The following is a 26,773-nucleotide window of genomic DNA, read 5'->3' as shown; positions in this document are numbered from 1 at the left end:
TCTCCTGCCTCGGTCTCCCAAGTAGCTGGGCTTACCACCATGGATACTAATACAGCTAATTTCTGTATTTTTAGTAGAGACAGGGTTTTATCATATTGGCCAGGCTGGTCTCAAACTCCTGACCTCAGCCTCCTTCAAAGTGCTGGGATTACTGGGATTACCAGAATTCTTTTGTTCTTTTTTTTTCTTTGGTGTGTGTGTGGTGGGGGGAGGGAAGGCAGAGTCTGGCTTTGTAGCTCAGACTGAAGTGCAGTGTTGTGATCTTGGCTCACTGCAACCTCCACTTCCTGGGCTCAAGTGATCCAGCTTCAGCCTCCCGAGTAGCTGGGACTACAGGTGCATGCCACCATGTCCAGCTAATTTTTGTGTTTTTGATAGAGACAGAGTCTCCCTATGTTACTCTGGTCTCAAACCACTGGGCTCAAGCAATCTGCCCTCCTTGGTCTCCCAAAGTGCTGAGATTACAGGCATGAGCCACCATGTCCAGGGTTCTCGAGCCAAGGCTCTTTACACAAAATCACTTCAGTGTTTAAGGAGAGCAGGGAGACTCTCAAGGCTGTCCCCATCTCACATCATTGAGCACAGAACACTCACCAAGGGTTTGGGTCTTAGGTAGGTTGGTGTCAGCCACTGAAATGCAGGGGACACCCGTGGGCCCTGATTGGAAGGACAAAATCCGGGAGAGGTAGAGGTCTTACACCTGCCAGGTCCCCCTGGGCAGGCATTGAGCGTCGCAACGGGTTCCAGGTGGTGGAAATGGAGCGGGACAGGGACACCAAGACAGCTGCAGTGTGGGCGGGGCTGGGTCCTGGGCTTTATCTTTGGGTGTTTGCGGAACTGGGGCAGGGGCTGCCAAGTCCACGGCTCTAGGGTCCTTGCCCAGAGCAGCTGCCTCTGACCAATTGCTCAGCTGCCGGAGAAGTGACTAGAACAGAGGTTGTAGCTTAGGCACTGTTGCTCCTTCCAGTCCCTCCGTGCAGCCGATGATGGCCCTGTGGCCCCTGCTCCATCTCACCTTCCTGGGGTTCAGCATCACCTGGCCCGGGGTCCATGGGCAGGGCTTCCAAGAGACAGCAGCCGGTAGGTGGAGGGCAAGGTCATAAGCTTTGCGATGGGCCCTAGGGCACCTGAGTGACCTTGACCTTTATCGCTTAGTCTGGCCATCCCTCTTCAACGTCAGCTTGCCCCAGAAGGCTCAGGAAAGCATCCAGATTCCGAACAACGGGAGTGCACCCCTGCTCGTGGATGTGCGCGTGTTTGTCTCCAATGTGTTTAATGTGGTAAGTGCCGCGAGGCCAAGGGCCCTAAGTGCTGGGCTGGGCAGGAGACAGGACTCAGCCCTGGATAGTGCTGGGGTCTCCTGCCGTGTTCGTGTTCTGCCAACACAGCACTCACCCTGAGGTGACGCATTGCCCTTCCCTCAGGACATCCTGCGATACACAATGTCCTCCATGCTGCTGCTTAAGCTGGTGAGCTCCTATCCCCAGGGAGGTGGGATGGGAAAGCCCAGCTGAGTCCAGCTCAGAAGTACCAGCCTTCATCAACATGCTGAGCTTGGGGGTATGGATATGTGGAGATCAGGAGCCTCAGTGGTGCCCTTGTGTCCCCAGTCCTGGCTGGACACGCGCCTGGCCTGGAACACTAGTGCACACCCCCGGCACGCTGTCACGCTACCCTGGGATTCTCTCTGGACACCAAGGCTCACCATCCTGGAGGCGTAAGTGAAACAGTTCCTGCCCCAGGAATCTGCGGTGCATAGCCCTCCTTTTCCCCATCTACAACCTAGAGGCTGGGTGAATATGCCCCTCCTGGCAGTCCCTGCCAGACTAGCAGTGCATCTCTACTGCCTCTGTGGTTGGGGGTGGGATGCCAGGGTCTCCCCTGGCCCTGTCCAAGGGGCTGGGGCTCTGGCTGTGGTACCTTTCCCCACAGGCTCTGGGTGGACTGGAGGGACCAGAGCCCACAGGTCCGAGTAGACCAGGACGGCCACGTGAAGCTCAATCTGGCCCTCACCACAGAGACCAACTGCAACTTTGAGCTCCTCCACTTCCCCCGGGACCACAGCAACTGCAGCCTCAGTTTCTATGCTCTTAGCAACACAGGTGCTGACAGGGCAGGGGCTGCAGGGTTGGGGAGGGGAGGAGGAAGGTGGGGAAAGGGAACTCCCAGGTCTGTGGTGCAGGGCAGAGGGAAGGGGAGAAGGCAGATGGAAAGGGAATGCTCAGGTCTGTGTTCAGAGCAGTCTACCCCAGGTTTAGGTGGGCAGCACCTGCTCTCCCACTGCGCCCCCTACTTGAGGGGCAGCCCCTCTCTGTGCTCAGCGGTAGCCTCAGGGCTCCTCTCTAGGGTCACAGACTCAAAGATTCGCAGCAGTTCTGCAATCCTAGAGGTCCGAGCACATCAGTCTTCTGTCCTCCCCGGAGCAACTGCCCTCCACAGCCATGGCCTGACCGCAGTGGCTCGGCCCCTTGCAGCAAGGCCAGAGGCTCAGGTTGCTGTGGCCTCACTCCTGGAAACCACCTGAAGGTGCAGCCACCCTGTATAAACCCATTGGGTGACATCTAACTTGGCAAAGAAGTCCTACTCTTTCCTCCGTGAGAGACCACAGCCGTAGCCCTGGGGATCCTGCTTCAGGTGTGAGATGATAGACTGACGAACCTGTGCCCAGTTCTCCCTCCACCATGAAGTGGTACAAAGTACATTTATTTTTACAATGAAAGCTCATCTATGAATCTGATAAAGGCCTTCCTTTAACTGGAGACGATTTGGGATGTTGCAAAACAAGGTTTGGGAAGCCCATCTACGGACTGGTTTTGTCTCCAAGTCTGTCCCTGCCAAAAGCCATCAACAGTCTCCATCACCCCTGGGCTCCAGTCCGCTACCCCCAGACTTGGCAGCTGGGCTCTCTCCTTCCTAGTTCACAGTTCTCATTCCCACCCCTCAGCGATGGAGTTAGAGTTCCAGACCCACGCGGTGAACGAGATTGTGAGTGTCAAGAGGGAATACGTAGTTTATGATCTGAAGACCCAAGTCCCACCCCAGCAGCTGGTGCCCTGCTTCCAGGTGACGGTGAGTCAAGTCGGGAGGAGGCCAACAGAGGTCTGCTGGAGGTGGGTGGGGGTGAGGATGCAGGGCCAGAGGCCAAGCCCCATGTTCCCACTGCCCACCTCCTTCCTCCCACTGGAAGGCCCTGGCTTTTCCCCTTCCAGATGAGCCTGAAGAACACGGCACTCAAGTCCATCATCGCTCTCTTGGTGCCTGCAGAGGCGCTGCTGCTGGCTGACATGTGCGGGGGGCTGCTGCCCCTCCGGGCCATTGAGCGCATAGGCTACAAGGTGACATTGCTGCTGGGCTACCTCGTCTTCCACTCCTCCCTGGTGCAGGCCCTGCCCAGCTCCTCCTCCTGCAACCCACTGCTCAGTAAGCCCTGCCACCTCACCCAGCCTGCCGTTTCTCCCCGGTCACCCACTGCTGCTCAGCTTGCTGAGGGACTGGCCCCTGAGCATCTCCCCGTGCCCTGCCTCCCCCAGTTTACTACTTCACCATCCTGCTGCTGCTGCTCTTCCTCAGCACCATGGAGACTGTGCTGCTGGCTGGGCTGCTGGCCCGGAGCAGCCTTGGGGCCAAAAGCAGCCCCAGCCCAGCCCCAAGAGGTGAACAGCAAGAGCATGGCAACCCAGGGCCCCATCCTGAAGGTGGGCAGGGGCTGGGCCCCTTTCTGGGGCTGGGGGGTAAGGAATGAGGCCTAGGTGCATACCTAGGGCTGGGGTGAGGGCGCAGGGGGTTCAGGCGTGCATAGAAGCTCCTTGCATCTACCCTGCTGGCTCTCCTATCCCTGGTCTCCACCATGTCCTCCTCCCTTAGAAGAAACAGGTCTGGGGCAGGGAGCAAGCTTAGCCTCCCTGATGTCCCAGGTGACCTCAATTCCCTGATAACCCACACCTTGCACAGCCTAAGAGGGTGTTTCTTTAACTGAAGATGGCCTGAAATGGGCCAGACCCAAATTTTCATCAGTTGAGAATCTAAGAAAGGGAGAGATACAAGCTGATGACCCCTGTGGTTCACTCTTCTGCTCATGTTGGGGGGACCTTGAAGAACAGCTCCTTTCCCTGTATCTCTCCCCACAGAGTCCCCCAGAGGAGTAAAGGGGTCACAGAGAAGCTGGCCTGAGACTGCTGACCGCATCTTCTTTCTCGTGTATGTGGTTGGGGTGCTATGCAGCCAATTCGTCTTCGCTGGAATCTGGATGTGGGCAGCGTGCAAGTCTGGCCCAGCCCCTGGAGAGGCTGCACCCCATGGCAGGCGGCCTAGACCGTAAGGGGCAGGGCCTGGGCTGCACACCTTAGGATGAAGTTTGCTTTCCCATGGCTGGGGGAGGACCATGGCAGGGTCTCTGGATGAAGCCAGGCTGAGCTCCCCCTCTGTAAGCACACAAGCAGAGTGTGAAATAAACCCATCTCCAGTGCAAGTGTGCCTCAAGGGTCAGTCTTCATGCTCGTCCTAAATAGGTGGGGCCCTATTTTTTGCTTCCAACTCTCACTTTGCTCCTGAACTTTTCCCCATTGTCCCTGTCTCCCAGCCCACAGGCAGGCAGCCTAACTGCTCCTTTGGCAACGACGACTGCTTGGCTCTGGGCCAGGAGGCACTGAGGCTGGGGACCAGAGACAGGCGCCTGAGGAAGGCTGCAGAGGGTAGGATGGAACTCCTCCTCTGAACGCCTCCTGCAGTGTGCTGGACTCTAGGGAAAATGGCCAGTGAGTCTGCCTCCCCCAGCCACCTAGGGAACTCCTAGGAGGGAAAGGTCCCAGACCTCAGGCCTTTAGGCGAGTGGGAATGTGTTTTAAGAGAGGGCGTCAATGCTGACTGCCTTTCCTCCAGGTGCTCTAGCTGCTTCTCTGAGCCCTACCACATCTCTGGGCTGTAGGGGAGTTCTCTGTCCTCCGCTCTGACCTAGGCTGGAGGTAGGGCCATTCTGCCCTGCTGCTCTTGGTACACATGGGAGAGCAGTGGGCACAGGCCTCTGTCTTCCTTCTCTCCTTTCCTGTTTCAGAAGCCATCTGGGTCATAAAAGCCAAGGTGTGAAGGGACCCCAGGCTTCCCAGAGAGTGCTGGTTCGGCTGGGAACACGGGCTGTGGGGAGAAAGTGGAAACCAGGACTAGAGGGCTCAGGGACACGGCTCCTGGATGGGGTGGTGGAGACAGGTCTCTGTCCTAAGGACTTCGAGCTCACCCAGCCCAGAGGCAAGTTAACACTGGTTTATCTGTCCAATGACATGCCAGTCTGGTGGAACCAGGCAGGGCTAGCAGGAGGCTCAGGCAGAGGTGTCGAAAAGGCGATCAATCATGTCGCCCACCTGCTCCACGCCGTACTTGATGTACTTCTCTGGGTTCTTGGTGAAGGGTACGCTGCCGAACCTGAGGGGGCACTGTGGTCAGGGGACGGAGGGCCACCCTCCCCAGCTCCACCCTCAGCCTAAGGCACTCCTGACAGTCTCTTGGAAGGGGTGGCCCTGAGTGATTCCCTGTCTGGTCCCGCCCCAAAGCCCAGGGCACTGGATCTGCTGCCTAAACCCACCACCCTTCTCCTTTTTCCCTTGAGGAAGAGGAGCTTGAAGAGGCCCACTGGGGCTGTGGGCAGCACAGGCTGGGAGAGGGAAATGGAAGGCTCACTTCTGTAGAAAGGCCCCATAGGTCTCCTTGACAATGGTCTTCTGGGCCTGGCGAATCCTGTCCCTCTGCTCTGTGTCTGGAATAGCCCAGGCCTTCTGGATTTTGCACAGTTCTTCGAGGCCATCATTGAAGCCCTGGCCACCAAAAAGGTGAAAAAGGAAGGGACCCAGAGACAAACATTTTGGATGTGTGTTGCCTCAACAGTAGCAGCAAGCACTGGAGGGGAGAGGACCCCAACTCACCTTAAAACGTTCCTTGATAATCTGCCGCTCCTTGTCCCGGAGCTGGGAAGCCAGGAGAGATGGTAGAGAAAGCTCACTTTAGAGCCCAGTGGCCTGCCCCCACTCTTCCCCAAACCCCCTTGACCTGGGCCTCTCTCCTGTGTCCCGATGGACACATGCATCCTTTGCTCTCTGATTCCAGAGGGATGCTTGTCCACTTTTTCACCGAGACACGACAAAAAGTATCCCATCTGCTAGACACCCCTTCCCAGCCCAGGCCTTGAGCCCACCTTGACTCCTGGCTGGAACACAGGTAGATTCTTCTCTGCGATGTAATCGGTCACCTTTAACCAACTGCCAGACAGAAAGAGAGGTGTGAGGGCAGGGGGCGGCCTACCTTAGTGGCCTGGCTTGTTTCATTTGCTGAATCTCTGGATCTACTTGGTGGGTGGTGGTAGGAAGGGATATGGGTCACAACTAAGCAAAACAACAGATTTTCTTCCTGGGAATAGAAAATCTTTAAATTGGTCACTTTCTGAGAAAACATAAGGAAACACTTGAGTGTTCAATAAATTGAACAACTACTATTAACTATACTTTACATCAATATCATGGCAAATTAAGATGGAGAAACATGAGAAAGAAAGGAGTGAAGGGCAGAAGAATGAGAAGGAAGAGGGAGACACATTCAAAGGGAAGAAACAAGGCCAGGAAGAAAGAGGACCAGAGAAGCAGAGGGATCCCCACAGACCAAGGCTCAGCCAAGTTCAAGTGCTCTCGTGACCTTGCTCTTCTCCTGGGGTAAACATTACCCACGTCTCTGACAGTCAGCTCTTCAATCATTCTTAGCCTTGACACTCGGCAGACTCCCCTCTACAGTGGCCACAGTGGGCCCCTAGGAGCAGGTAGTGGTGGAGGAGGGGGGCTTCTCTCTCTGGCCCGTGAGTTTGATTAGAAACCAAGTGGAGGATTAGGGTCCAGAGGACAGGAGTTCCCCATGACCGACCCTGCGTCCTGAGGTGCTGAGAAGGAAGAGTGCGTGGTGGCACGGGGCGGGGTGAGGGCTAAGACGGCTGGGGGCCTATGCAGGAGCAGGGTGGGCCCAGCCTCTCACCTGCGCTGGTAGGTCTGGATCTGCTGCTCAATGTGCTCCCGGTAGGAGCGTTCGGCAGTCTTCTGTGTCACTGCCACCAGCTGGATCAGTTCAGACCTGGGTGGGGGTAGGGGATAGAGGAGAGGGGGCAGGACTGGCTCCTCACGCCCAAAGACTGCAGCAATGCTGGGAGGGCCTCCCATTGCACCCCAAACTCTACAAGCTCTACAGCAGCAGCACTCCCACCTTCCGGGTCCTGGGATGGAGGAGACTGAAGCACCCCCTCCCCTCTCATCCACAAGAGAAGGAGCCCAGGGGGCAGGGGCTGGCACGGCTGCACAACTGAGGGGCGCAGACTTGCTCCCTCAGGCCACTTACTTCTCCAGGGACTTGAGGATGTAATTGTAGTTGTTGTGAAGGAAGATGGCGCTCAGAGCTGGGTCCTCGTACACCTTGGACTTGCTCAGCAAGTTCAACTGTAGGTTGCCCAGTACTTTACCTGCACAGGGAAAAATGGGGCCACACCCATCATGGCAGTCTGACCCAAACGACCCCATCCTGGGTCCTGCTAACGCACTCCTTCCTATCCATCGCTCCTCGTCGCCTCAGGAGGCCTTAGCCCAGCTCCCCTCAGCCTCTGAACTAGAGGTCAGGTTGTGGTTCCAAAGGTCAGATGGCACTTAGGAGAGGGCCCTGGGAATAGCCAGAGAGCACAGGCAGAAGGAAGGGAAAGGCAGGGCATGCAGGCGGCAGGGCTGCTGGTCTGCCCGGGAGAACACTCACAGATATAGGTGCTTAGCAGCCGCTTGCTGAACTCAGAGCTGTAGCTGGTGGCCGAAGAGCTGGTCTCTGTGAGACGAGAAGTCCTGTTACTGCAGTGGCAGCAGCCAAGACCCTCAACGGCCCTTCCCCCATGCCATGTAGCAGTCTGAGGGGACACTGAGGTCCCCGGGCTTCCTCGGACAGAGCCAGCTACCTGCTAAGCCACAGGGCGGCCCCGGCCACAGGAAGCACCGGCCCTGGATTTTCTGGAACCCAGAGCTGCCCTCTATGATGGGGTGGCATGGCTAAGGAGCTGGTCCATGTCAGCAGAAAAGCTGGCAGGACAAGAGTCAGATGCCAGCGCCCTGTCCCCTCCTGCGCCCACCCACCCTGGGTGGTTTCTACAAGGCCCCCTTTTTCTTTTTGCCAACAGCAGAGTCTTGGAAAGGGCTCCTCACAGTCTCTGCACCTTCTCCCCTACATTCAAACATCCCCCTCTACCAGACCCTCCTGAATAGAGGAAGCTGTGGCCTGCAGTGTGGAAGGCCGAGTAGGGACAGCAAGGCAGGGAGGCCGGGTGAGCCTGGGGGGTGTATTCAGGGCTCTGGCCCCGGCAGGTGCTGCAGATAAGCTCAGAGACAGAGTGGCCCTGAAGGGAGCAGAGAGAGTTGAGAGCACCCTGAGAAAACTCATGTCCCCTCTGACTCGGGCTCCCCAGTAGGTCCTGAGAGTCAGTCCCCAGGGAACCTCACCCACCAAGCTTCAGAGGGACAGAAGGGGGCTGCAGAACCACACTGCTTACCTCGGGGGTCTAAAGGAATATTGTATGTGTCCCCAAGAACTACGGAGTGAAAGGCAGTGCACACAGAGGGGACAGAAGGAGAGACAAAGGAGGGAGAAAGATGCAAAGTGCAAAAAACAGGTTAGAAATGGCATGTCAACCCGAGTCAAGCAGACCTCTCCCCACGACAGCCAGAACACAGACAGCAAGACACAGCAGGCAGGACCCTCTGAGGACCAGGGAACGCTCTGTAAGTACAGAGCTGGGAAACTGCAGGCTGGAGGCTGCCCATGGGCTCCCTGCCCCCAAAATGGGACGGAAGGAGAGGGCCCGGGGACCTCAGTGCTTGGAATGAACCAGAAAGGTGCTCTTGCTCACAGGCCGACCCCGAGCTCCAGTCCCAGGGCAGGGCCAGCAGGAAGACACCCAGCTAGCCCTGAAACACTTGCTACCCTCTGAAGGCCAGCTGAGCGAGCCTGATGAGGAGAGCAGGCAGACACAGAGAAGGATTCGGGAGGGGGGCAGGCGCAGAAAGGACACCTTCCAACCAGCCAGCACCGCTCCCAGAGTGAGGACACTGCTTCCAGGGTGAGGACAGTCAAAGGGGCTGAGGGAGGGGCCGGAGGTCCAGTGACTGGTCTTGAAAGGTGCAGGCAAACCTCGCTCTCCTGATGCTCAGCCCCAGGGAGCCTCTACAGGGCACATCTCAACCCCTCCACAGACTGGAGACGCCTCCTCACTGCTCCCTGCCCTCTAACCCCATGTCTCCAGGCAAGAAGGGGAGTGGGGTAGGGGGCCCAGCTGGGAAGTGCCAGTACCTTGGGAGGCCAGCATGGCACCTGCTGTCTCCTGGAAGTCCAAAAGCTGCTGCAGGAAGAGGATGGCCTGGGTGGGAAGAAGACGGTGCAGAAGGGCAAGTGGCAGGCCCGGCTGATGGCCTCCCACAGTGACCCCTCTGAGTGCCCAGGGCCAGCCCAGGGCTGGGATCCGCCCAGTGAAAAGCGCGGCTGGAAACTTCATTTTCACTCTAGTCTACCAGGAAGGGCCCTGTCTGCTAGAGACACTAAGCACGTCACTGTCCATCCTGCCACCCAGGACCGCTCACAAAGGTGCGAGCAGCTCTGGGCCAGACTGAGTCCCTTCCACTAGTACTCTGCCCGGCCCTGGGCCTGGGTCCTCCTTCCTCCCCCCTTCCCGGTGTCCTCAGGCAGCACCCACATTGCTGGTGAGCTCGTGCACGGTGCCGTCCTTTGGCATGTTGTACTCCTTGTCCGGATCATTCTGTGGAAAAACAGCCTCTGGTTCCCTGAAGCAGCCCCCGGCCCACCCCACGCCCCCCGTGCACCTGCTCACGGTGCCGCCTCCTTGCAGACGGGTGCCAGGACACCTCTCAGGCACAAAGGCTGAGTCAGGCTGGACCAAGGGGGAGAGGCCCTTCCCACCTCAGAGGGCTTGGAGGCCCCAGGAAGGAAAGGAAGGCACATGGGTACTGACAGGCCAGCGGCGCAGCTGGCTTCCCCTGGGACAACGCGCCCTCTTGGAGGCCTGCTCTCTGAGAGTCCCCCAGGGCCAGGTCACTGTGGGTGCTGGGACGGGAGGGAGGGAGAAAGGGGAGGACGGCAGGGACCTTGATGTTGTCCGCAAAGTCTTCCAGCGCTTTGGCACCAATGGTCTCCATGGAGGTGATGAGGCCAGGTAGCTTATTCTTGGTGCTGGCGGCCGTGCCCTGAGGAAGCACAAGGGAGTTCCAAGCTCTCCTCCAGTCACTCAGTGAGCATCTCATTCGCCCAGGGCCCTTCCTAAGCTGTCTCCATGCACCCTCAGAGCAGAGGTGTGGGACGGAGATTGCGGTTCTCCCAGGGAGGGATGGGGGCGGCCACACCAGGCAGCAGGATGCCTCCTGGCTGTTTTCGAGGGCCCCTCGTCCACATACCTGGAGCACCTGGTCAAACTCAGGCTTGGTCTGCTTGAGGTGCCGCAGGATGGGGAAGACGGTGAGCACCGTGGAGAAGTCGTGTCGCACGATGGCCTTCCGGGCAGCGGACACAATGTTCTCCCCTTCAAGCATCAGCCCATCCAGGGCATCCTGAGGGGACAGGGAGACAGTTCAGGGCAGGGTGGGGTGGTGGGAGCTGGCTCTGGGCTGGTGGGGGATCCTTGTAGGGTGTAGGGGGCCAGTGTGCAGGAAGTGGGGCGATGGGGAGGTGGTGAGCGTCCACCCAGGACCAGTCCGCAGGGCACAAGGTGGTGGTGATGGCTGGAGTTGAAAGCTGCAAGAGTCTGTGGTGACAGCTCTCACTGGGGCTGGCTGCAGAGCCCCGGGGCGGCACGGGACCTGTATCAGGGAGTCGAAGGTCTTCTTCTGGTGGTGCTCGGGGATGATGTCTGCCAGCAGCTGGTACTCGCTCTGCGCCAGCTTGACGAAGGCACTGACGCAGTGAATGTAGGCATCGGTCTCCACGTCCAGCATGTCATCTCTCCCTGGGGGACGACACAACTCTTGAGTTGCTGGTCTGGGACCAGCCACACTTCTGGCTGGGGAGGTGTGGGTCCCCCAGCTCCTGGACTGCACCCCAGACCGGCAGCGGATGGGGAAGAGGCTGACTGTTCTGACAGAAAGCTGCAAGGGCACCAGCAGCCCCCGCCAGGTTCGAGGGGAACAATAGGAGCTGAGCCCAGCCTTTGTTCTGGCTTCATTCTCAGCTCTGCGAAGACAGTGGGATCAGACACCAGAGGCAGGAGGGTGATGGACGGAAGGATAAGGAGGGAAGATCACTGAATCAACATCCTGGATAAGGTAGTTTGACCCCAGGACTGAGGATTCTGAGTTGTACCTGAAAGCGGGCAGCCCAGGGTGGGCAGGTGGCTGTGCCACCTCAAGGAGGCTGGCACTGGGGTCATCCATGTGGGCAAATGTGGGGCCTGCGAAGGAAGTGACCAGCCCAGCCAGGGCTTCTGGAACATCTAAGAGGGTGGTAGGCTGCAGCCTCTGAGGCTGGCTGGCATGGGGTCAAAATCTGAGAAGAGGCTGGTAAGTCCCAGAGAGGAGGGGTTGCCAGCTGCCCCAGGAGGAGGCCAGATCCTATTACTGGAGGCCACAGCGGGGGCGCCTGTGGACAAAACCAGTGGCAGAACTGCCTGGTCCTATGTGCCAAGGGATGGGCTCCGAGGGGATCAGAGCTCTGAGTTGTTGCAGGAGGCGGACGTCAGGGCTCCCTGCCCTCAAGGGAGCCACCTTCCCTCTCTGCCTGCTTTCTGAGTAGCAGCGGCTTCTCCCCTTGGCCCAGGCCTGAGAGCCAGGCACGCACTCCCATCTGGAGAGAGGCAAGGAGACCTAGGCCCAAAAGAGAGAGAGTGGAGAGAGAGGCGCATAGGCCTGGCCCATCCTCAGAGCAGAGTGGGCCTGGCTGGGCCAGACAGGAGCAGGCCATCCGGGGACCGCTGCGAAGGCAGTGTCAGCAGCTGCCCTCGGGCTGGGCTGCAGTACTCACCGGCCAGTGGCCCGTGCTTGTCGTTCAAGGCCTCGGACAGGTGCTTAACTCGGAAATCATGCTCGTGACCTGGCGAGATGTTGGCCGCATAAACACAAGCAGTGTTTATCCAGGGGCCAGGCAGGCCGCCCCTTGGGGTATAGGGAAGAAGCCCTTCATCTCCAGGAGGGGGATGTCAGATGGGGATGGGGAAGGGGGCATCAGAGAGGGCTCTGAGCCCCTCCTCTACCTCAAGCCACCTTGGGAACAGCCATTTCAAGCCTGACTTCAGTGAGCACCCAGGACCGTCCTTAGCTGCTCATTTCTCCAAGTCTGGAGGCCCAGGGAAAGTGGAGAAGGACCAAGGAGGGGCTGAAGAGCTGATGCTTGGGCCCAGGGGGGTTCCCCACCTCGCTGTATTTGCGCAAAGCCCCAGTTTGCCTGTCCCCTGCTGCACACACTCCCCTTTCTGAAGAGGGGAAGGCCGGGAGGCCTCAGCCAGCTGGGGCTGCCACTGCGGGTCTGAGCGTGAAAGGCTGCCCCAGACAAAGAGCTTTCTCTGAGTTCACACAGGAGACAAGGACAGAGACAGGGGAGGGAGGAGGGAGCCCCAGGGAGGGCAGAGCTGCCATCAGCCAGAGAGGACCCGGCCGAGGGCCGCGAAACTGTCCCTGCGCCTGCTGAAGCCCAAGTGGCATTGGGGACCTGCCGTTCCCACCCTGCTCCCCTCAGGGTTTCTCCCGAGGCCCTCCTGGGGGAGGCTCTGCCCTGCCAAGTGCGTGGACACACAGTGGAGGAGGAAGGGACAGGAGGGGAACACAGGGTGATTACCTTCCAGAGGAATGAGGTTAGAGCCCCCCTTTTTCCCATCTAGACCATGCTGGGAATACTGTTTCAGAAGGTTCTGAGCCTTACGGATCGTCCCTGTCACCAGAGTCACACAGAGAGGAGATAAGAAGACCTAGGAAATGAGTGAGAGAAAACAGCAGCGGCCCTCCACCTGCCCCCAGGCCCCGCACCCAGCCCCCCAACAGTGAGCAAGCCCTTCCCTGGGACCACCAGAGACCCTGGGGACAAGGGCGAAGGAAAAGAATCATTTCCTTCTCCAAATGGAGCCTTGATTCTACTACTGACCCTCCTTGTTCTGGATTTAAGTTCATTTCTGAAAGGACAGAGGATAATGAAGATGGAACAGGATCCACCAGGAGAAGTCAAAAATATGGAGTGGCATTGTAGTCAGAACAGGCGAGGGCTCAGGTTGGAGGAGCAAGTGACAAAGCTTGCACACCGAGAGGGCACAACCAGGGTGGCAGAGCTTGGGGGTACCCTGAAGCCAGCAGGCCCCCAGCCCAGCCCCAAACTCCAGGCAGAGTTCTCCGAGCACGTTCAGTGTTGGGACGTACGCCAAACAGCAGCCAGCAGGAAGCCACCCTGACTGAACTTCCGGGGAGCACGGTGCCCAAGGCGGACGGCTCAGAGACCCAGAGGCAGCCTAGCCCCACACATTAGAGTTCCCCAAACAACCAAAGGGACAAGAAAAAATCCAAAAGTCAAGAAGGGGTTAACAGAAGCCACCACACAGAGAGCCTGGAGGGTGTGCGCAGGAGAGGGCACATGCTCTTGGCATGAGGGAAAAAAACAACAGTTAGTATCACAAGCGAAAACAATGAGAACAAAACGGTAGCACCCACAGCCACCTGAGTCAGCCTCCTTTATGGGAATGAGACATCTTGAGCCAGAAAACGTGGGGAAATAAACCCGCATCTCAAGTAGACAAGTGCAGCTGCCTTGTTAACAAAATGTATGGGGGCAGGAAGGCACCCGGGATGCCCTCCACCCTCCTACTGTCTATCTGAGCACAGTGAGGCTGCTGTGTCCTGGCAGCTCCCCAGAAAGCTGAGGGAGAAAGGGCAGTGTCTGGAGGCTCATTGCTTACACCTGCACTGCACTGCACTGCACCGCACCACATGACATCACAATTAGCTCTTTTTTTTTTTTTTTTTTTTTTGAGACAGAGTCTTGCTGGGTTGCCCAGGCTGGAGTGCAATGGCACAATCTCGGCTCACTGCAACCTCCGCCTCCTGGTTTCAAGCAATTCTCCTGCCTCAGCCTCCTGAGTAGTTGCGATTATAGGCGTGTGCAACCATACCCAGCTAATTTTTTTTCTATTTTTAGTGGAGACGGGGTTTCACCGTGTTGGCCAGGTTGGTCTTGAACTCCTGACCTCAGGTGATCCGCCCGCCTCGGCCTCCCGAAGTGTTGGGATTACAGGCGTGAGCCACCATACTCGGCCCATAATTAGCTCCTAATAACCAAGTCCCGCGGCCTGGCTCACATCTGCCTTGCTCGTGCTCTCCCCTTCAGCGAGCGAGGCTCACTAATGAGTGAATTGGATTCCCGCCCCACGACCCACCAGGAGCAGCTGGAGCAGCCCCGGACGCAGGTGCACGCCGGCAGGATGTGGGTCGGGGATGCAGATCTAGCAGCCGCCAAACCCGTCAGGCGCCCAATTACCTCCAGGGATGCTGAGGTCAGTGCTTCACCACCTGGGAGGCCTCCCTGCCCCTCTCCTCAGAAGTGGGAACCGACGTCAACGGAGTCTGACTCCCTAGAGCCTGACATCGGTCCTGAGCCCACCAGTGCCTGACAACTCGGAAACCCCACAGCCGGAGAGTTTTCCTCTTGTGTCCCTGGGCCAAGGACGGATGCGGTCCACTGTGAGCCACCTGAGATCAGATCCCTCCTGCCTGAAAGGCCCGGTGGCTGCATGGCCAGCGGGCACTCTTAGGGCAGTGCAAATAGGGCTCTGGGGCTTCCAGGGGGCCTGTCAGGGAACCAGGCAGAAGAGGAAGTGAGCACAGAGTGGCTGGGGCTAAAGCATCCTCGCAGCCTCACAGAGACAGCCACTCCCCACCACACAGAAGGTACAGAGCTGCTCCATCCGCTGTGCAGGCAGCTGCGCCCACAGGTAGGCTGGCAGTCCCCATTTGCAGCAGGTTTTGGCTGGGTGGGCAGGACATCCACACTGGAGGGAGAAGGCCCCCGGCACCAGCTCCCTAATGCTCTACTCCCTGAGGGCGGCCCCTACTCTGCCTGTTTCTCTAAACCCTAAACAAAGGCCTGGAGGGGAGTGGGTGCTCTTGTGGAACAGACACCTCGGTCTCTGAGAGGCATGGGCAGGTAGGGACTGGAGAAACCAAGGGTGTAAGTAAGCTCTAAAGCCTGTTGTCATAAGCAGGTCCCACAGGCCACACCTAGGGCATGTGCCTGCAGCAGCAATTGGACAGGGGGCCAGCCTGGGTGGGAGCAGCCCTAGCTTCTCCAGCTTTCTCTTCCAGAGCAATCTCAGCAGCCCCACCCCGGAACATCCCAGCATGTCATCGAGTTAGTGGGCAGCATCTCTCAGTGGCCAGAGACAGCCGGGCTTGCCAAGCTGTGCCTGGCAGAGACACTGTTTACCTGGAGCACAGACTACAAGGGACATGATGCCAGGGAGAAAGAACAGACAGATGACGAGATGTTCACCCAGGACAGCGACACCCACCGGCCCAGGCCTCTCATCATGGTGCCTCTTTCCACAAGGCACTGACTCGCACTGGAGCCCAAAGCCAGTTTAAGTTCTTCTGAGAAGATGCTCTGGGGTTTCTTTCCTTTTTGGATCGACTGGGAAAGTGAAATTCTCCCCATCCCGCTCTCAGCTACACATCACTTCAGGTCACCTTGCCTTTCCGGAAGGTGAAGGTTGGAGCACCTATCCCCCCGCTATCCCAGCGTCCTGGATGCAGCAGTGTGCCTGGTCTCCTGACAGGGTGATGTGTGTGAGAGGCACGAGGCCTAGGTAGGGGCTCGGCCCTAGAAGTCTCTGCCGCCTGCCTCAGGCAGGATTAACTGAGCACCTGTGTTACTCCCTCACTCCAAAGAAGCTGTGTCACCCCCAGGCTCTGCTGGGTAGAAGGGTCTTGCTCTGTGGGGGCCTCACTGGCTGGGTAGACACTTGCTTTCTGTCCTGTGTACCTACAGTCATGGTTACCATAACGACAAGCTCTAGAGGGGTCTGACGCTGCGAACGCTAGATTGGATGAAAGCAGTGCAGTTCTACTCAGCCTCTGGCTGTTGAAGAGATGGGCCAGGATGGGGGCTCACCTGGCCGCTTGACTGGCTTCTTGGTAGGTGTGTCTTTCCTCTTGTTGGGGATAGCAGGGGAGTAGGGAACCCCAGAGGAAGAACTGCTCTTATGGAAATGCTCCTTCAGGCCCTTGATGGAGCGGTCCAGCTGGCTGGAGCGTATCTGGTAGTAGACGTTCATGAAATCTGAGGAGATACGGAGCGATGGAGGTACGGCTGCCAGGCCCTGCCTCTGCCTTGCAGACCCACCATGTCTACCTGTCAACCCTTCTTAGCATCTGCTGTCTGCTCTAGGTCACAAGCCACCCATATCTTGTCCCAAATCAGGCAAAGTATTTTTTTTTTTTTTTTTTGAGACAGGGTCTTGCTCTGTTGTCCAGGCTGCAGTGCAGCGGCACGATGTCAGCTCACTGCAGGCTCGACCTCCTGGGCTCAAGTAATCTGCCCACTTCAGCCTCCCAGAGTGCTGGGATGACAGGCGTGAGTCACCACGCCCGGCCAGGCAGTCTTAAAAGAGAAAAACACCCTCCGATAGAACTGATAATTAGTTGTAATTTTTTTTTTTTTAGGTAAGGTCTTACTCTGTCGCCCAGGCTGGAGTGCAGTGGTGTGATGGCTCACTGCAACCTCTGCCTCCCAGGCTCAACCAATTCTCTTGCCTCAGCCTTGAGTGGCTGGGATTATAGGCACGCGCCACTTCCACCCAGCTAATTTTTATATTTTTAGTAGAGATGGGGTTTCACCATGTTGGCAAGGCTGGTCTTGAACTCCTGATCTCAAATGATTCACCAGCCTCGGCCTCCCAAAGTGCTGGGATTATAGGCATGAGCCACCACGCCCAGCCCTAGTTTTTTTTTTTTTTTTTGAGACCGAGTTTCATTTTTGTCGCCCAGGCTGGAATGCAATGGCACGATCTTGGCTCACTGTGACCTCTGCCTCCCGGGTTTAAGCGATTCTCCTGCCTCAGCCTCCCAAGTAGCTGGGATTATTACAGGTGCCCGCCACCACACCCAGCTAATTTTTTGTATTTTTAGTAGAAATGGGGTTTCACCATGTTGGCCACGCTGGTCTTGAACTCCTGACCTCAAATGATCCACCGGCCTCGGCCTCCCAAAGTGCTGGGATTACAGGCATAAGCCACTGCGCCCAGCCCTAGTTGTAAGTTTAAACGGTATTTTTTTTTTTTTAAATAAAAAAACAAAGTTAATATCCAGATTCAACTTGGTAAGGGGTCAAAGAACACGAGCTCTATAGGAAGCAAACAGACAACAAATGTTAGTGAATGAAAAACACACATCTTTAGCCATTAATAAAGTACAAATTTTAAAAGTTAGAGTACTGTGATAGTCCTATCAGATAGCAAAAACAAAAATTAATGAAGAACAAATGGCCATGGAACTGTCAATGAGTCCATCAATTGGCCTGATCTATTTGGAGAGGAGCTAGTGATGGCAAGAAGGTTATAAGTATCTTCAGACACTTACACCTAATCCCTGCACCCTTGAGAATAAACAAAAATTAGCTGGGCGTGGTGGCGGGCACCTGTAATCCCAGCTACTCGGGAGGCTGAGGCAGAATTGTCTGAACCCAGGAGGCAGAGGTTGTGGTGAGTCAGGATCACGCCACTGCACTCTAGCCTGGGTGACAGTGCGAGGCTCCGTCTCAAAAAAAAAAAAAAAAAAAGTGCAATACTGGATATCTATTGGAGTTGAAGTTTTTATTTTCTTCCTTTCTTCCTTTCTTCCTTTCTTCCTTTCTTCCTTTCTTCCTTTCTTTCTTTCTTTCTTTCTTTTTGAGATGGAGTTTTGCTCTTGTTGTCCAGGCTGGAGTGCAATGGCATCATCTCAGCTCACCGTAACCTCCTGGGTTCAAGAGATTCTCTTGCCTCAGCCTCCCAAGTAGCTGGGATTACAGGCCACCACGCCCAGTTAATTTTGTATTTTTAGTAGAGACGGGGTTTCTCTACGTTGGTCAGGCTGGTCTCGAGCTTCTGACCTCACTCAGGTGATCCGCCTGCCTAGGCCTCCCAAAGTGCTGGGATTACAGGCGTGAGCCACTGCACCCAGCCTTCTTTCTTTGAGACAAGAGTCTCACTCTGTCACCCAGGTTGGAGTGCAGTGGTGTGATCTCAGCTCACTGCAACCTCCAGCTCCCAGGCTCAAGTCATTCCCCCCACCTCAGCCTCCCAAGTAGCTGAGACTGCCGGCATGTGTCACCACACCCAGCTAATTTTTATATTTTTTGTAGAGACAGGGTTTTGCCATGTTGGCCAGGTCTTGAACTCCTGAGCTGAAGCGATCCCCTCACCTCAGCCTCCCAAAGTGTTAGGATTACAGGTGTAGCCACCACACCTGGCATAAATAAACATTAACAGTGCTCATCTTTGGGTTATGTAATGGAGGCATCGCGGAAGTGGAAGATGGACTTTTACTTTTCACCCATGGCTTTCTGTACCATTTGAAAATTTTACAACTAATCAAAAAAGGCAAATGAACATAAAAATCAAGACAAGAAAAGTTTGAATTTGCCTAGATTCACAGCTTGATATATAAGTCATAGAATGGTTGCTTATATTGGTTCCAGTTAAACATTCTTTTATCAAAAAAGCCACAACAAGTGGATTAAAGAATAAAGGCAGCCGGGCACGGTGGCTCACGTCTGTAATTCCAGCACTTTGGGAGGCTGAGGTGGGTGGATCACCTGAGTCAGAAGTTCAAGACCAGCCTGGCCAACATGGCAAAACCCCATCTCTACTAACAATACAAAACTTAGCCAGGTGTGGTGGCGTGCGCCAGTAATCCCAGCTACTCAGGAGGCTGAGGCAGGAGAACCGCTGGAACCCGGGGTTGCAGAGGCTGTAGCAAGACGAGATTGCACCATTGCACTCCAGCCTGGGCAACAGAGCAAGACTCCATCTCAAAAAAAAAAACTCACTCTGCCTCCAGTGTGCCACGTGGCCGAGTCAGAACCTCTTACCTTGGTTGCGGCCGTATTCCACCAGCCAGCAGGAAATGCGAATGACATCCTGCAGCACGCTCTCGGGCAGGTGCTCCAGGGTCACATCCTCTTGGGCCTCCAGATCATCGTCACCACTGATCAGATCCAAGATGAGCACAGGTGAGACGACCTTACTGTGCCGTGTCATCAGGCTGCGGAATTCAGACTCCAGGAACTCCTTCCCGCGCTCAAAGAGCAGTTTCTGCAGGGACAACAGAAGGAAGTGGGTGCCTGCTGCTTCAGTGTTCTGCCAGTCCTGGCCTTCCCGTGCCCGTGCCAGCTTAGTCTTCCTAATTCAGGGCCTCTGCCCTTTTCTGCCCTGATACCCTTTTTTTTTTTTGAGACAGAGTCTCGCTCTGTCGCCAGGCTGGAGTGCAGTGATACGATCTTGGCTCACTGCAACCTCCAACTCCCTGGTTCAAGCAATTCTCCTGCCTTAGCCTCCCGAGTAGCTGGGATTACAGGCACATGCCACCACACCCAGCTAATTTTTGTATTTTTAGTAGAGATGGGGTTTCACTATGTTGGCCAGGATGGTCTTGATCTCCTGACCTCAGGTGATCCACCTGCCTCAGCCTCCCAAAGTGCTGGGATCAGGCATGAGCCACCGTACCTGGCCTGCCCTGACATCCTTTAACCCAAAGAAGAAATGTTGGGAAGCGGCCTTGGTGACTCCTTTACTTTATATTCTCTCAAAATTTGTGTTTACAGGTAAAAACCAGGGTTTTACAAGAAGTAGGTGCTTAATAAATACTGGCTGATTATTTTCTCCCTGCACCATTAATGTGTCTTCTTGTTAGTGGGGGGTTTGCAAAAGAGAATAAATAAATAAATTGAAGAGTATCAAATTGAAAACTTCTGTGAAGGCCGGGCACAGTGGCTCAAGCCTGTAATCCCAGCACTTTGGGAGGCCGAGACGGGCGGATCACGGGGTCAGGAGATCGAGACCATCCTGGCTAACCCGGTGAAACCCCGTCTCTACTAAAAAATACAGAAAAAAAAAACTAGCCGGGCGAGGTGGCGGGCGCCTGTAGTCCCAGCTACCCGGGAGGCTGAGGCAGGAGAATGGTGTAAACCCGGGAGGCGGAGCTTGCAGTGAGCTGAGATCCCGCCAGCCTGGGCGACAGAGCGAGACTCCGTCTCAAAAAAAAAAAAAAAAAACTTCTGTGCTGCAAATGATACCATCAACAAAGTGAGGATAACCCACAGAATGAGAGAAAATATTTGTAAACTACATATCTGATAAAAGACAGGTATCCCAAACATAGAAGAGAATGAATCTGTCCACACGATGATGTGTATAAAAGGGTTTATAGCCGCGGTGGCTCAAGCCTGTAATCCCAGCACTTTGGGAGGCCGAGACAGGCGGATCACAAGGTCAAGAGATCGAGACCATCCTGGCTAACACGGTGAAACCCCGTCTCCACTAAAAAAATACAAAAAACTAGCCGGGCGATGTGGCGGGCGCCTGTAGTCCCAGCTACTCAGGAGGCTGAGGCAGGAGAATGGCGTAAACCCGGGAGGCGGAGCTTGCAGTGAGCTGAGATCCGGCCACTGCACTCCAGCCTGGGCGACAGAGCCAGACTCCGTCTCAAAAAAAAAAAAAAAAAAAGGGTTTATAGCCGCATTATTCACAAGAGACAAAAATTGGAAACAACCCAAGTGTCCATCAAAGGATAAATGGCTAAAGAAAATGTGGTCTGGCTGGGCACGGTGGCTCACGCCTGTAATCCCAGCACTTTGGGAGGCTGAGGCAAGCGGATCACCTGAGGTCAGGAGTTCAAGACCAGCCTGGCCAACATGGTGAAACCCTGTCTCTACTAAAAATATAAAAAATTAGCTGGGTGTGGTGGTGGGTGCCTGTAATCCCAGCTACTTAGGAGACTGGGATAGGAGAATCGCTTGATCCCAGGAGGCAGAGGTTGCAATGAGCCAAGATTGCGCTATTGCACTCCAGCCTTGGCAACAAGTGCATAACTCTGTCTCAAAAAACAAAACAACAACAACAACATAAAAAAAACCAAAAAAAGAAACTGTGGTCTATCCACAAAAAGGAATAGCATATGCAAGAAAAAGAAATGAAGTACTGATACATGCTATAGCATGGACTGATCTTGAAAGCATCATGCTAAGTGAAGGAGGCCAGCAAAAAAGGCCATGTATTATAAGATACCGTTTATATCAGAAATTCAGAATAGGCAAATCCATAAAGACAGAAAATAGATTTGTGATTTCCAGAGGCCAAGCCACTATCTTGCTCTGATGATCTAATGACCCCAAAACTTAAACACAAAGATACAATGAAGGCAGGTACAGTGGCTAATGCCCATAATCCCCCTCAACACTTTGAGGGGCCAAGGTGGGAGGATCACCTGAGGACAGTAGTTTGAGACCAGCCTGAGCAACACAGGAGACCTCATCTCTACCAAAAGATTTAAAACTTAGCTGGGCATGGTGGCACATGCCTGTGGGCCCAGCTACTCGGAAGGCTGAGGCGGGAGGATTGCCTGAGCCCAGGAGTTCGAGGCTGCAGTAGCTATGGTTGTGCCACTGCAGTCTGGCATAGATGACATAGCCAGATCCTGTCTCTTAAAAAAAAATTAAAAATATATAATGCAAAAAAAATCACATAGATTCAAGTTCCTAGAGTAGATTCACAGAAATAGAAAGTGGAATGGTGGTTACTAGAAGACAGAGGAAGGGAGAATGGGAAGTTAGTGTTTGATGGGAATGGAGTTTCATTTGAGGAAGATGAACATATTTGTGGAGATAATAATGGTGATGGCTACACAACATTGTGAAGGGACTTAATGCCACTGTTAACTTAGAGTTAAAATAGTATATTTTGGCCGGGCGTAGTGGCTCACGCCTGTAATCCCAGCACTTTGGAAGCCAAGGCAGGCGGATCACCTGAGGTCAGGAGTTCGTGACCAGCCTGGCTAACACGATGAAACCCCGTTTCTACTAAAACTACAAAAAAAAAAAAAAAAATTAGCCGGGAGTGGTGGCGCATGCCTGTAATCCCAGCTACTCAGGAGGCCGAGGCAGGAGAATCGCTTGGAATATAGCACCATTGCACTCCAGCTTGGGCAACAAGAGCAAAACTTCGTCTCAAAAAAAAAAAAAAGGCTGGACGCGGTGGCTCAAGCCTGTAATCCCAGCACTTTGGGAGGCCAAGACGGGCGGATCACGAGGTCAGCAGATCGAGACCATCCTGGTTAACACAGTGAAACCCCGTCTCTACTAAAAAATACAAAAAAAAAAACTAGCCGGGCGAGGTGGCGGGCGCCTGTAGTCCCAGCTGCTCGGGAGGCTGAGGTAGGAGAATGGCGTAAACCCGGGAGGCGGAGCTTGCAGTGAGCTGAGATCCGGCCACTGCACTCCAGCCTGGGCGACAGAGCGAGACTCCGTCTAAAAAAAAAAAAAAAAAAAAAAATTTATATTATGTATTTTTAACCAAAATAAAGAAACAACAAATGCATTTATAAAAATCAAATGTGGCTGGGTGCAATGGCTCATGCCTGTAATCCCAGGCCAAGGTGGGGGATCATCTGAGGTCAGGAGTTTGAGACCAGCCTGGCCAACATGGCGAAACCCCATCTCCACTAAAAATACAAAAATTAGCCGGGTGTGGTGGCGGGCGCCTGTAATCCCAGCTACTCCGGAGGCGGAGGCAGGAGAATGGCATGGACCCAGGAGCAGAGGTTGCAGTGAACTGAGCACTGCACTCCAGCCTGGGTGACAGAGCAAGACTCTGTCTCAGGAGAAAAAAAAAAAAAAAGCCAGGCACGGTGGCTCACGCCTGTAATCCCAGCACTTTGGGAGGCTGGGATTGGCGGATCACGAGGTCAGGAGATTGAGACCATCCTGACCAACACAGTGAAACCCCGTCTCTACTAAAAATATAAAAATTAGCCGGGCACAGTGGCGGGCGCCTGTAGTCCCAGCCACACGGGAGGCTGAGGCAGGAGAATGGCGTGAACCCGGGAGGCGGAGCTTGCAGTGAGTAGAGATCGCGCCACTGCACTCCAGCCTGGGAGACAGAGCGAGACTCCGTCTCAAAAAAAAAAAAAAAAAAAAAAAAAAAAATCAAAAGTTAACTATATATTTTATATGTAATTTATAATTTAATTTTTATAATACATTTAAAAGTTTTATAATAAAGAATTTTTAATAATAAAAAATGTGCAATTCTTGAGGCAGAGATACTAATGCCTAGAGGATGTACTGTGCTATATCCTTCTGTGTATTCTACTGTATACATCCTCAAGCTGGCCCCATGTCCCTCATGAGACCAGGGCAGAGACTGATCTCCCCAAGCTCCTCACATTATTCTGCAGATCCCTTACCACTTTGTTGAGTTCTGGGCTGTCTGGGCTGTTGTCCTGGAAATACTCCACTGCCTTCTGAATCTTGGCCATGCTTCCCAGGTACTCTTCCAGCCTACCTGTGGGGCTGGGAAGGAAAAGAGCCAGGTCAGGCTGGGGCAAGGGGGGTGAAGAAGGACTAAGGACACAGTATTTGGAAGGGAAAGAAGAGAATTAATACATGGGACTCCAGGTTCAAATATATGCTATCCCCCCCACTGCCTTTTAAGGCTTAGGGCTTAAAAGGCATCTCACTGTGTTGTCCAGGCTGGTCTTGAACTCCTAGTCTCAAGTGATCCTCCCGCATCAGCATCCCAAATTGTTGGGATTACAGACCAACCCTCCGGTCCAGGAGGGATTAGGAATTGACCCTATGGGCCTAACTCACCCCTCTCTGATGATCTTCTCAGTGTCACTGGCCACATGGTAGTAGCTGATGACATGGTCCAAGCAGGACAGTGTCTTCTCAACATTCTCCTGCAGCCGCTGCAGATTCTCTGTCTGCTTGTGCACGGGGATGATGGAGTTCTCCAGCTTCATAAGGCGGCTCTCAAAGGATGATAAGATAGACACCTGCAGGAGGGAAGCCTCTTGATCTCAGGTCTCATGGTGGTCCCAGCACTGCTTCTACACACTCACCTTGGGCATTTCCTGCCTTTTCTCTGGGTTTCTAGACAATAAACTCCACAAGGGAAGGAAGAGGGTGTATCTGTTCCCCACTGTATCCTCAGCACCCATCATGTGCCTAGCATATAGTAGGTGATTTAAGACAAATTGGTTGAAATTTTATTTGAAGGCAAACCAAGCATCAAATTAATTCTTCCTAAAATAATCAGCCCAAGATGGCTTCCCTTCCACCCTTTGAAGCCAAATCTCAACTTCTGCTCTCTTTGAAGCATTCCTAAACTGGACTGGAAGTAGTTTCATACAGAGAAGCCTCAAATGCATTTCTGTATCTTCAAAACCCTCTTAAGGATGAAACTCATTGAATAAGGACTAGAGGCTGGGCGTGATGGTTCATGCCTGTAATCCTAAGAATTTGGGAGGCTGAGGCAGGAGGATTGCTTGAGACTAGGAGTCCAAGACCAGCCTGGACAACACAGTGAGACCCTGTCTACACACACAGACACACACACACACATAATTAGCAAGGTGTGGTGGTGTGTGCCTACAGTTCCAGCTACTAGGAGGCTGAGGCAGGAGGACTGCCTGAGCCCAGGAGTTAGAGACTGCAGTGAGCTACGGTCATGCCACTGCACTCTAGCCTGCACAACAGAGCCAGACCCTGTCTCTAAAAAAAAATTTTTTTTAATTAAATTTTTTAGAAAAGGACTAGGACTTTATTATTGTGTGACTAAATACAAATACAAGTTTGTATTTACTCACTTTGTGCCTTTCCAGTCTCCCCTAGGAACAAAGAAGGAACCTCACTTATTGAGCACCTACTGTATACCAGGCACTGAGCAAGATGCAGTCGCATGCATTAGCACATATGACCTTCACAGACACACTGGGAGGCTGGCATAGTCTCTGCTTTAGCAGATGAATTCGCTGACACCAGAGTTACCTATCAGGAGCCACACACTTAAGCAGCAGGGCAAGGACTAGATCCCAGATCTGCCTGACTTCAGAGCTCTTTCTTTCCCTGAAGCCCTCTGGAGTGAAGGCTGAGTCTTCTCTGCTCTCAGGAATCTCAAAGTGCCAACCTCCTGGGCAGAGGATCCATTGACGATGACATATGCCCAGTACCTAGCCCAACTAACTGGTCAGACTCACTGAGTGTTTGCAGAAGGAGAGAAGGAAGAATGGCGAGCTTAGACAGAAAGCAGCAAGTCCAGGCCAGGGGGAAGCGCAGCCTCCTCAGTGAGGGGACGGAATATGGGGAGGGGGCTAGGCAGGAGAGATGCCAAACTGTTGCTAGATAAACCCACACACTGCCTGCGTCGCTACCCATGACAGAACCCCAGGCCGCAGGAACTGGAACCGCCAGGTCAGGTCGCAAGGCTTTCCCCCAGGGTCCGGAGGCCTGCCCCCTCCCGCAGCTGCGAGGAGACTCACCATGTTCTTAGTGAGCTGGTCGCTCTTCTCCAGGCTGTCTCGGATGAAGGACAGCGTCTCCTCCTCCTGGGAGCAGGCAAGGGGAGGACATCACCAGAAACCAGAAGCTAAAGGAGACCACTGTGTCCCGACCCCACGGCCTAGCCCCCAACCCCATCTCCTCGCTGGGTGCGCTCCCTCCCACCCCTGCCTCCTCTCCGAGTAGACACTCAGGCCCCGCTGTTGGCCTCTTTCCCTCACCTCCTCCCCAGGCCCACGCCCACCTGCTTCAGCTTGTCCTCGATCTCCCGCCGCCGGGCGGATGCCTCCTGTGGCGGAATCATCGCTCCGAACCCCACGGCTCCCACTCCCCACTATCTTTCCTTCGCGGGCCCACCGGGCCCCAGTCCCCGTCACACCCACTTCCGCTCTTGGTCCCGCCCCGGGACACCTGGGCGGAGCCAGGTTGGGCGTGAAGGCGGAAGTGCGCCTGCGCGGAGCCCAGGAACGGACCGACGGCCATCTTGAGTGTGGCTTTGGAGTGACGTGTACTCGGATCCTACAAGGGACCTCGACGCATGTTCCTTTCCTCAGGAGAGGTTTTTGATCGGCCTTATGTCCCGCGGCTGGTAGGACGCTTACAGCTCACTTGCTGTTTTCGTTGAAAGACCGAGCCTTTTCATAAACACTGCTGGGGAAGGCGACGAATTCCTTTCCCCAGGTCGCATTCTGTGGGCAGGCACCAAGTCCGATTGTGTTCCCCACAGCGCCCCGCACAGAGCAGGTGACACAGTAGATGCCTAACGTGTGTCCATGTAATGAACCAGGGGCTTGTGTAGTCGTTTTCCCCTTCCACCCTGCATTACGCAAAACCGTATCCTGTGGGCTGGCGGGGCTGCTCCGGAGCTCCAGGCCCAGTCCCAGCTTCCAGCTGCAGCTCCAGGGGATGGCGCGGTGGGCGCCCCTGGATCAGCTTCCCTGCGGGGTTGGATGTTGTGGTTGTAGACCCAGCTCCTGAAAAACCTAGAATTACTCCTTCCTCTAACCAGTCCCTGCCCACCCTGCCTCTGGCCCCCGGCCTTGAGAAAGGACATGGCCGACCAACTTGGTTCAGTCCTTCTGTGGCCTCAGTATCCAGACACCGGGAAGATAGACAAGGAGGCATGTGCTGGTGGATGAGAAGGTTTGGGGGTTGGGGGGGGCGGACACCAAGCTTTTCTTTTTTTGTTGTGAGAGGGAGTATCACTCTG

At 54.7% G+C, this 26,773-nt stretch overlaps 2 protein-coding genes across 5 annotated transcripts; one reads left to right on the top strand and one right to left on the bottom strand.

The window, feature by feature from the left end:
• Positions 1-986: 986 nt before the first annotated feature.
• ZACN (zinc activated ion channel) lies at positions 987-4,589 on the top strand. The gene is made up of 9 exons (XM_008011681.3): positions 987-1,080; positions 1,156-1,280; positions 1,425-1,469; positions 1,611-1,717; positions 1,933-2,102; positions 2,945-3,069; positions 3,210-3,420; positions 3,531-3,695; positions 4,128-4,589. The coding sequence occupies exons 1-9, from the start codon at positions 987-989 to the stop codon at positions 4,316-4,318; spliced, it is 1,233 nt and encodes a 410-aa protein (XP_008009872.3). The 3' UTR covers positions 4,319-4,589.
• EXOC7 (exocyst complex component 7) lies at positions 2,683-25,967 on the bottom strand. 4 transcript variants are annotated; one of them, XM_008011683.3, is made up of 20 exons: positions 25,808-25,967; positions 25,545-25,610; positions 23,875-24,059; positions 23,469-23,574; positions 19,099-19,321; positions 16,141-16,308; positions 12,829-12,921; positions 12,019-12,087; positions 10,863-11,008; positions 10,461-10,613; positions 10,155-10,253; positions 9,746-9,808; positions 9,346-9,412; positions 7,768-7,833; positions 7,363-7,483; positions 7,006-7,101; positions 6,182-6,245; positions 5,913-5,954; positions 5,671-5,804; positions 2,683-5,415 (listed from the first exon to the last, which is right to left on the bottom strand). In XM_008011683.3, exons 1-20 carry the CDS (start codon positions 25,865-25,867, stop codon positions 5,313-5,315), a joined length of 2,124 nt encoding a protein of 707 aa, XP_008009874.1. In that variant the 5' UTR covers positions 25,868-25,967; the 3' UTR covers positions 2,683-5,312. The 4 variants fall into 4 exon arrangements, with proteins under 4 accessions (XP_008009874.1, XP_008009878.1, XP_008009879.1 ...); XM_008011687.3 differs by lacking the exon at positions 12,019-12,087 and having other exon boundaries at positions 25,808-25,966; XM_008011688.3 differs by lacking the exon at positions 12,829-12,921 and having other exon boundaries at positions 25,808-25,966.
• Positions 25,968-26,773: the final 806 nt, after the last annotated feature.

Source organism: Chlorocebus sabaeus, chromosome 16 (assembly GCF_047675955.1).
Source record: "Chlorocebus sabaeus isolate Y175 chromosome 16, mChlSab1.0.hap1, whole genome shotgun sequence".
Taxonomy (NCBI): domain Eukaryota; kingdom Metazoa; phylum Chordata; class Mammalia; order Primates; family Cercopithecidae; genus Chlorocebus; species Chlorocebus sabaeus.
The sequence above is the reverse complement of the archived record's forward strand: the minus strand, read 5'-3'. Positions and strand labels throughout refer to the sequence as shown.

What these genes read in the sequence shown, in the direction of transcription:
- ZACN (XM_008011681.3), top strand. Translation starts at nt 987, where the DNA reads ATGGCCCTGTGGCCCCTGCTCCATCTCACCTTCCTGGGGTTCAGCATC. An exon ending in CTTCCAAGAGACAGCAGCCG is followed by an intron (nt 1,081 to 1,155) that starts GTAGGTGGAGGG and finishes TTTATCGCTTAG; the next exon opens with TCTGGCCATCCCTCTTCAAC. An exon ending in AGGCTCACCATCCTGGAGGC is followed by an intron (nt 1,718 to 1,932) that starts GTAAGTGAAACA and finishes CTTTCCCCACAG; the next exon opens with GCTCTGGGTGGACTGGAGGG.
- EXOC7 (XM_008011683.3), bottom strand. Translation starts at nt 25,867, where the DNA reads ATGATTCCGCCACAGGAGGCATCCGCCCGGCGGCGGGAGATCGAGGAC. An exon ending in GCCCAGAACTCAACAAAGTG is followed by an intron (nt 19,322 to 23,468) that starts GTAAGGGATCTG and finishes TTGTCCCTGCAG; the next exon opens with AAACTGCTCTTTGAGCGCGG. An exon ending in GAAGCCAGTCAAGCGGCCAG is followed by an intron (nt 12,922 to 16,140) that starts GTGAGCCCCCAT and finishes CTCTGGTGACAG; the next exon opens with GGACGATCCGTAAGGCTCAG.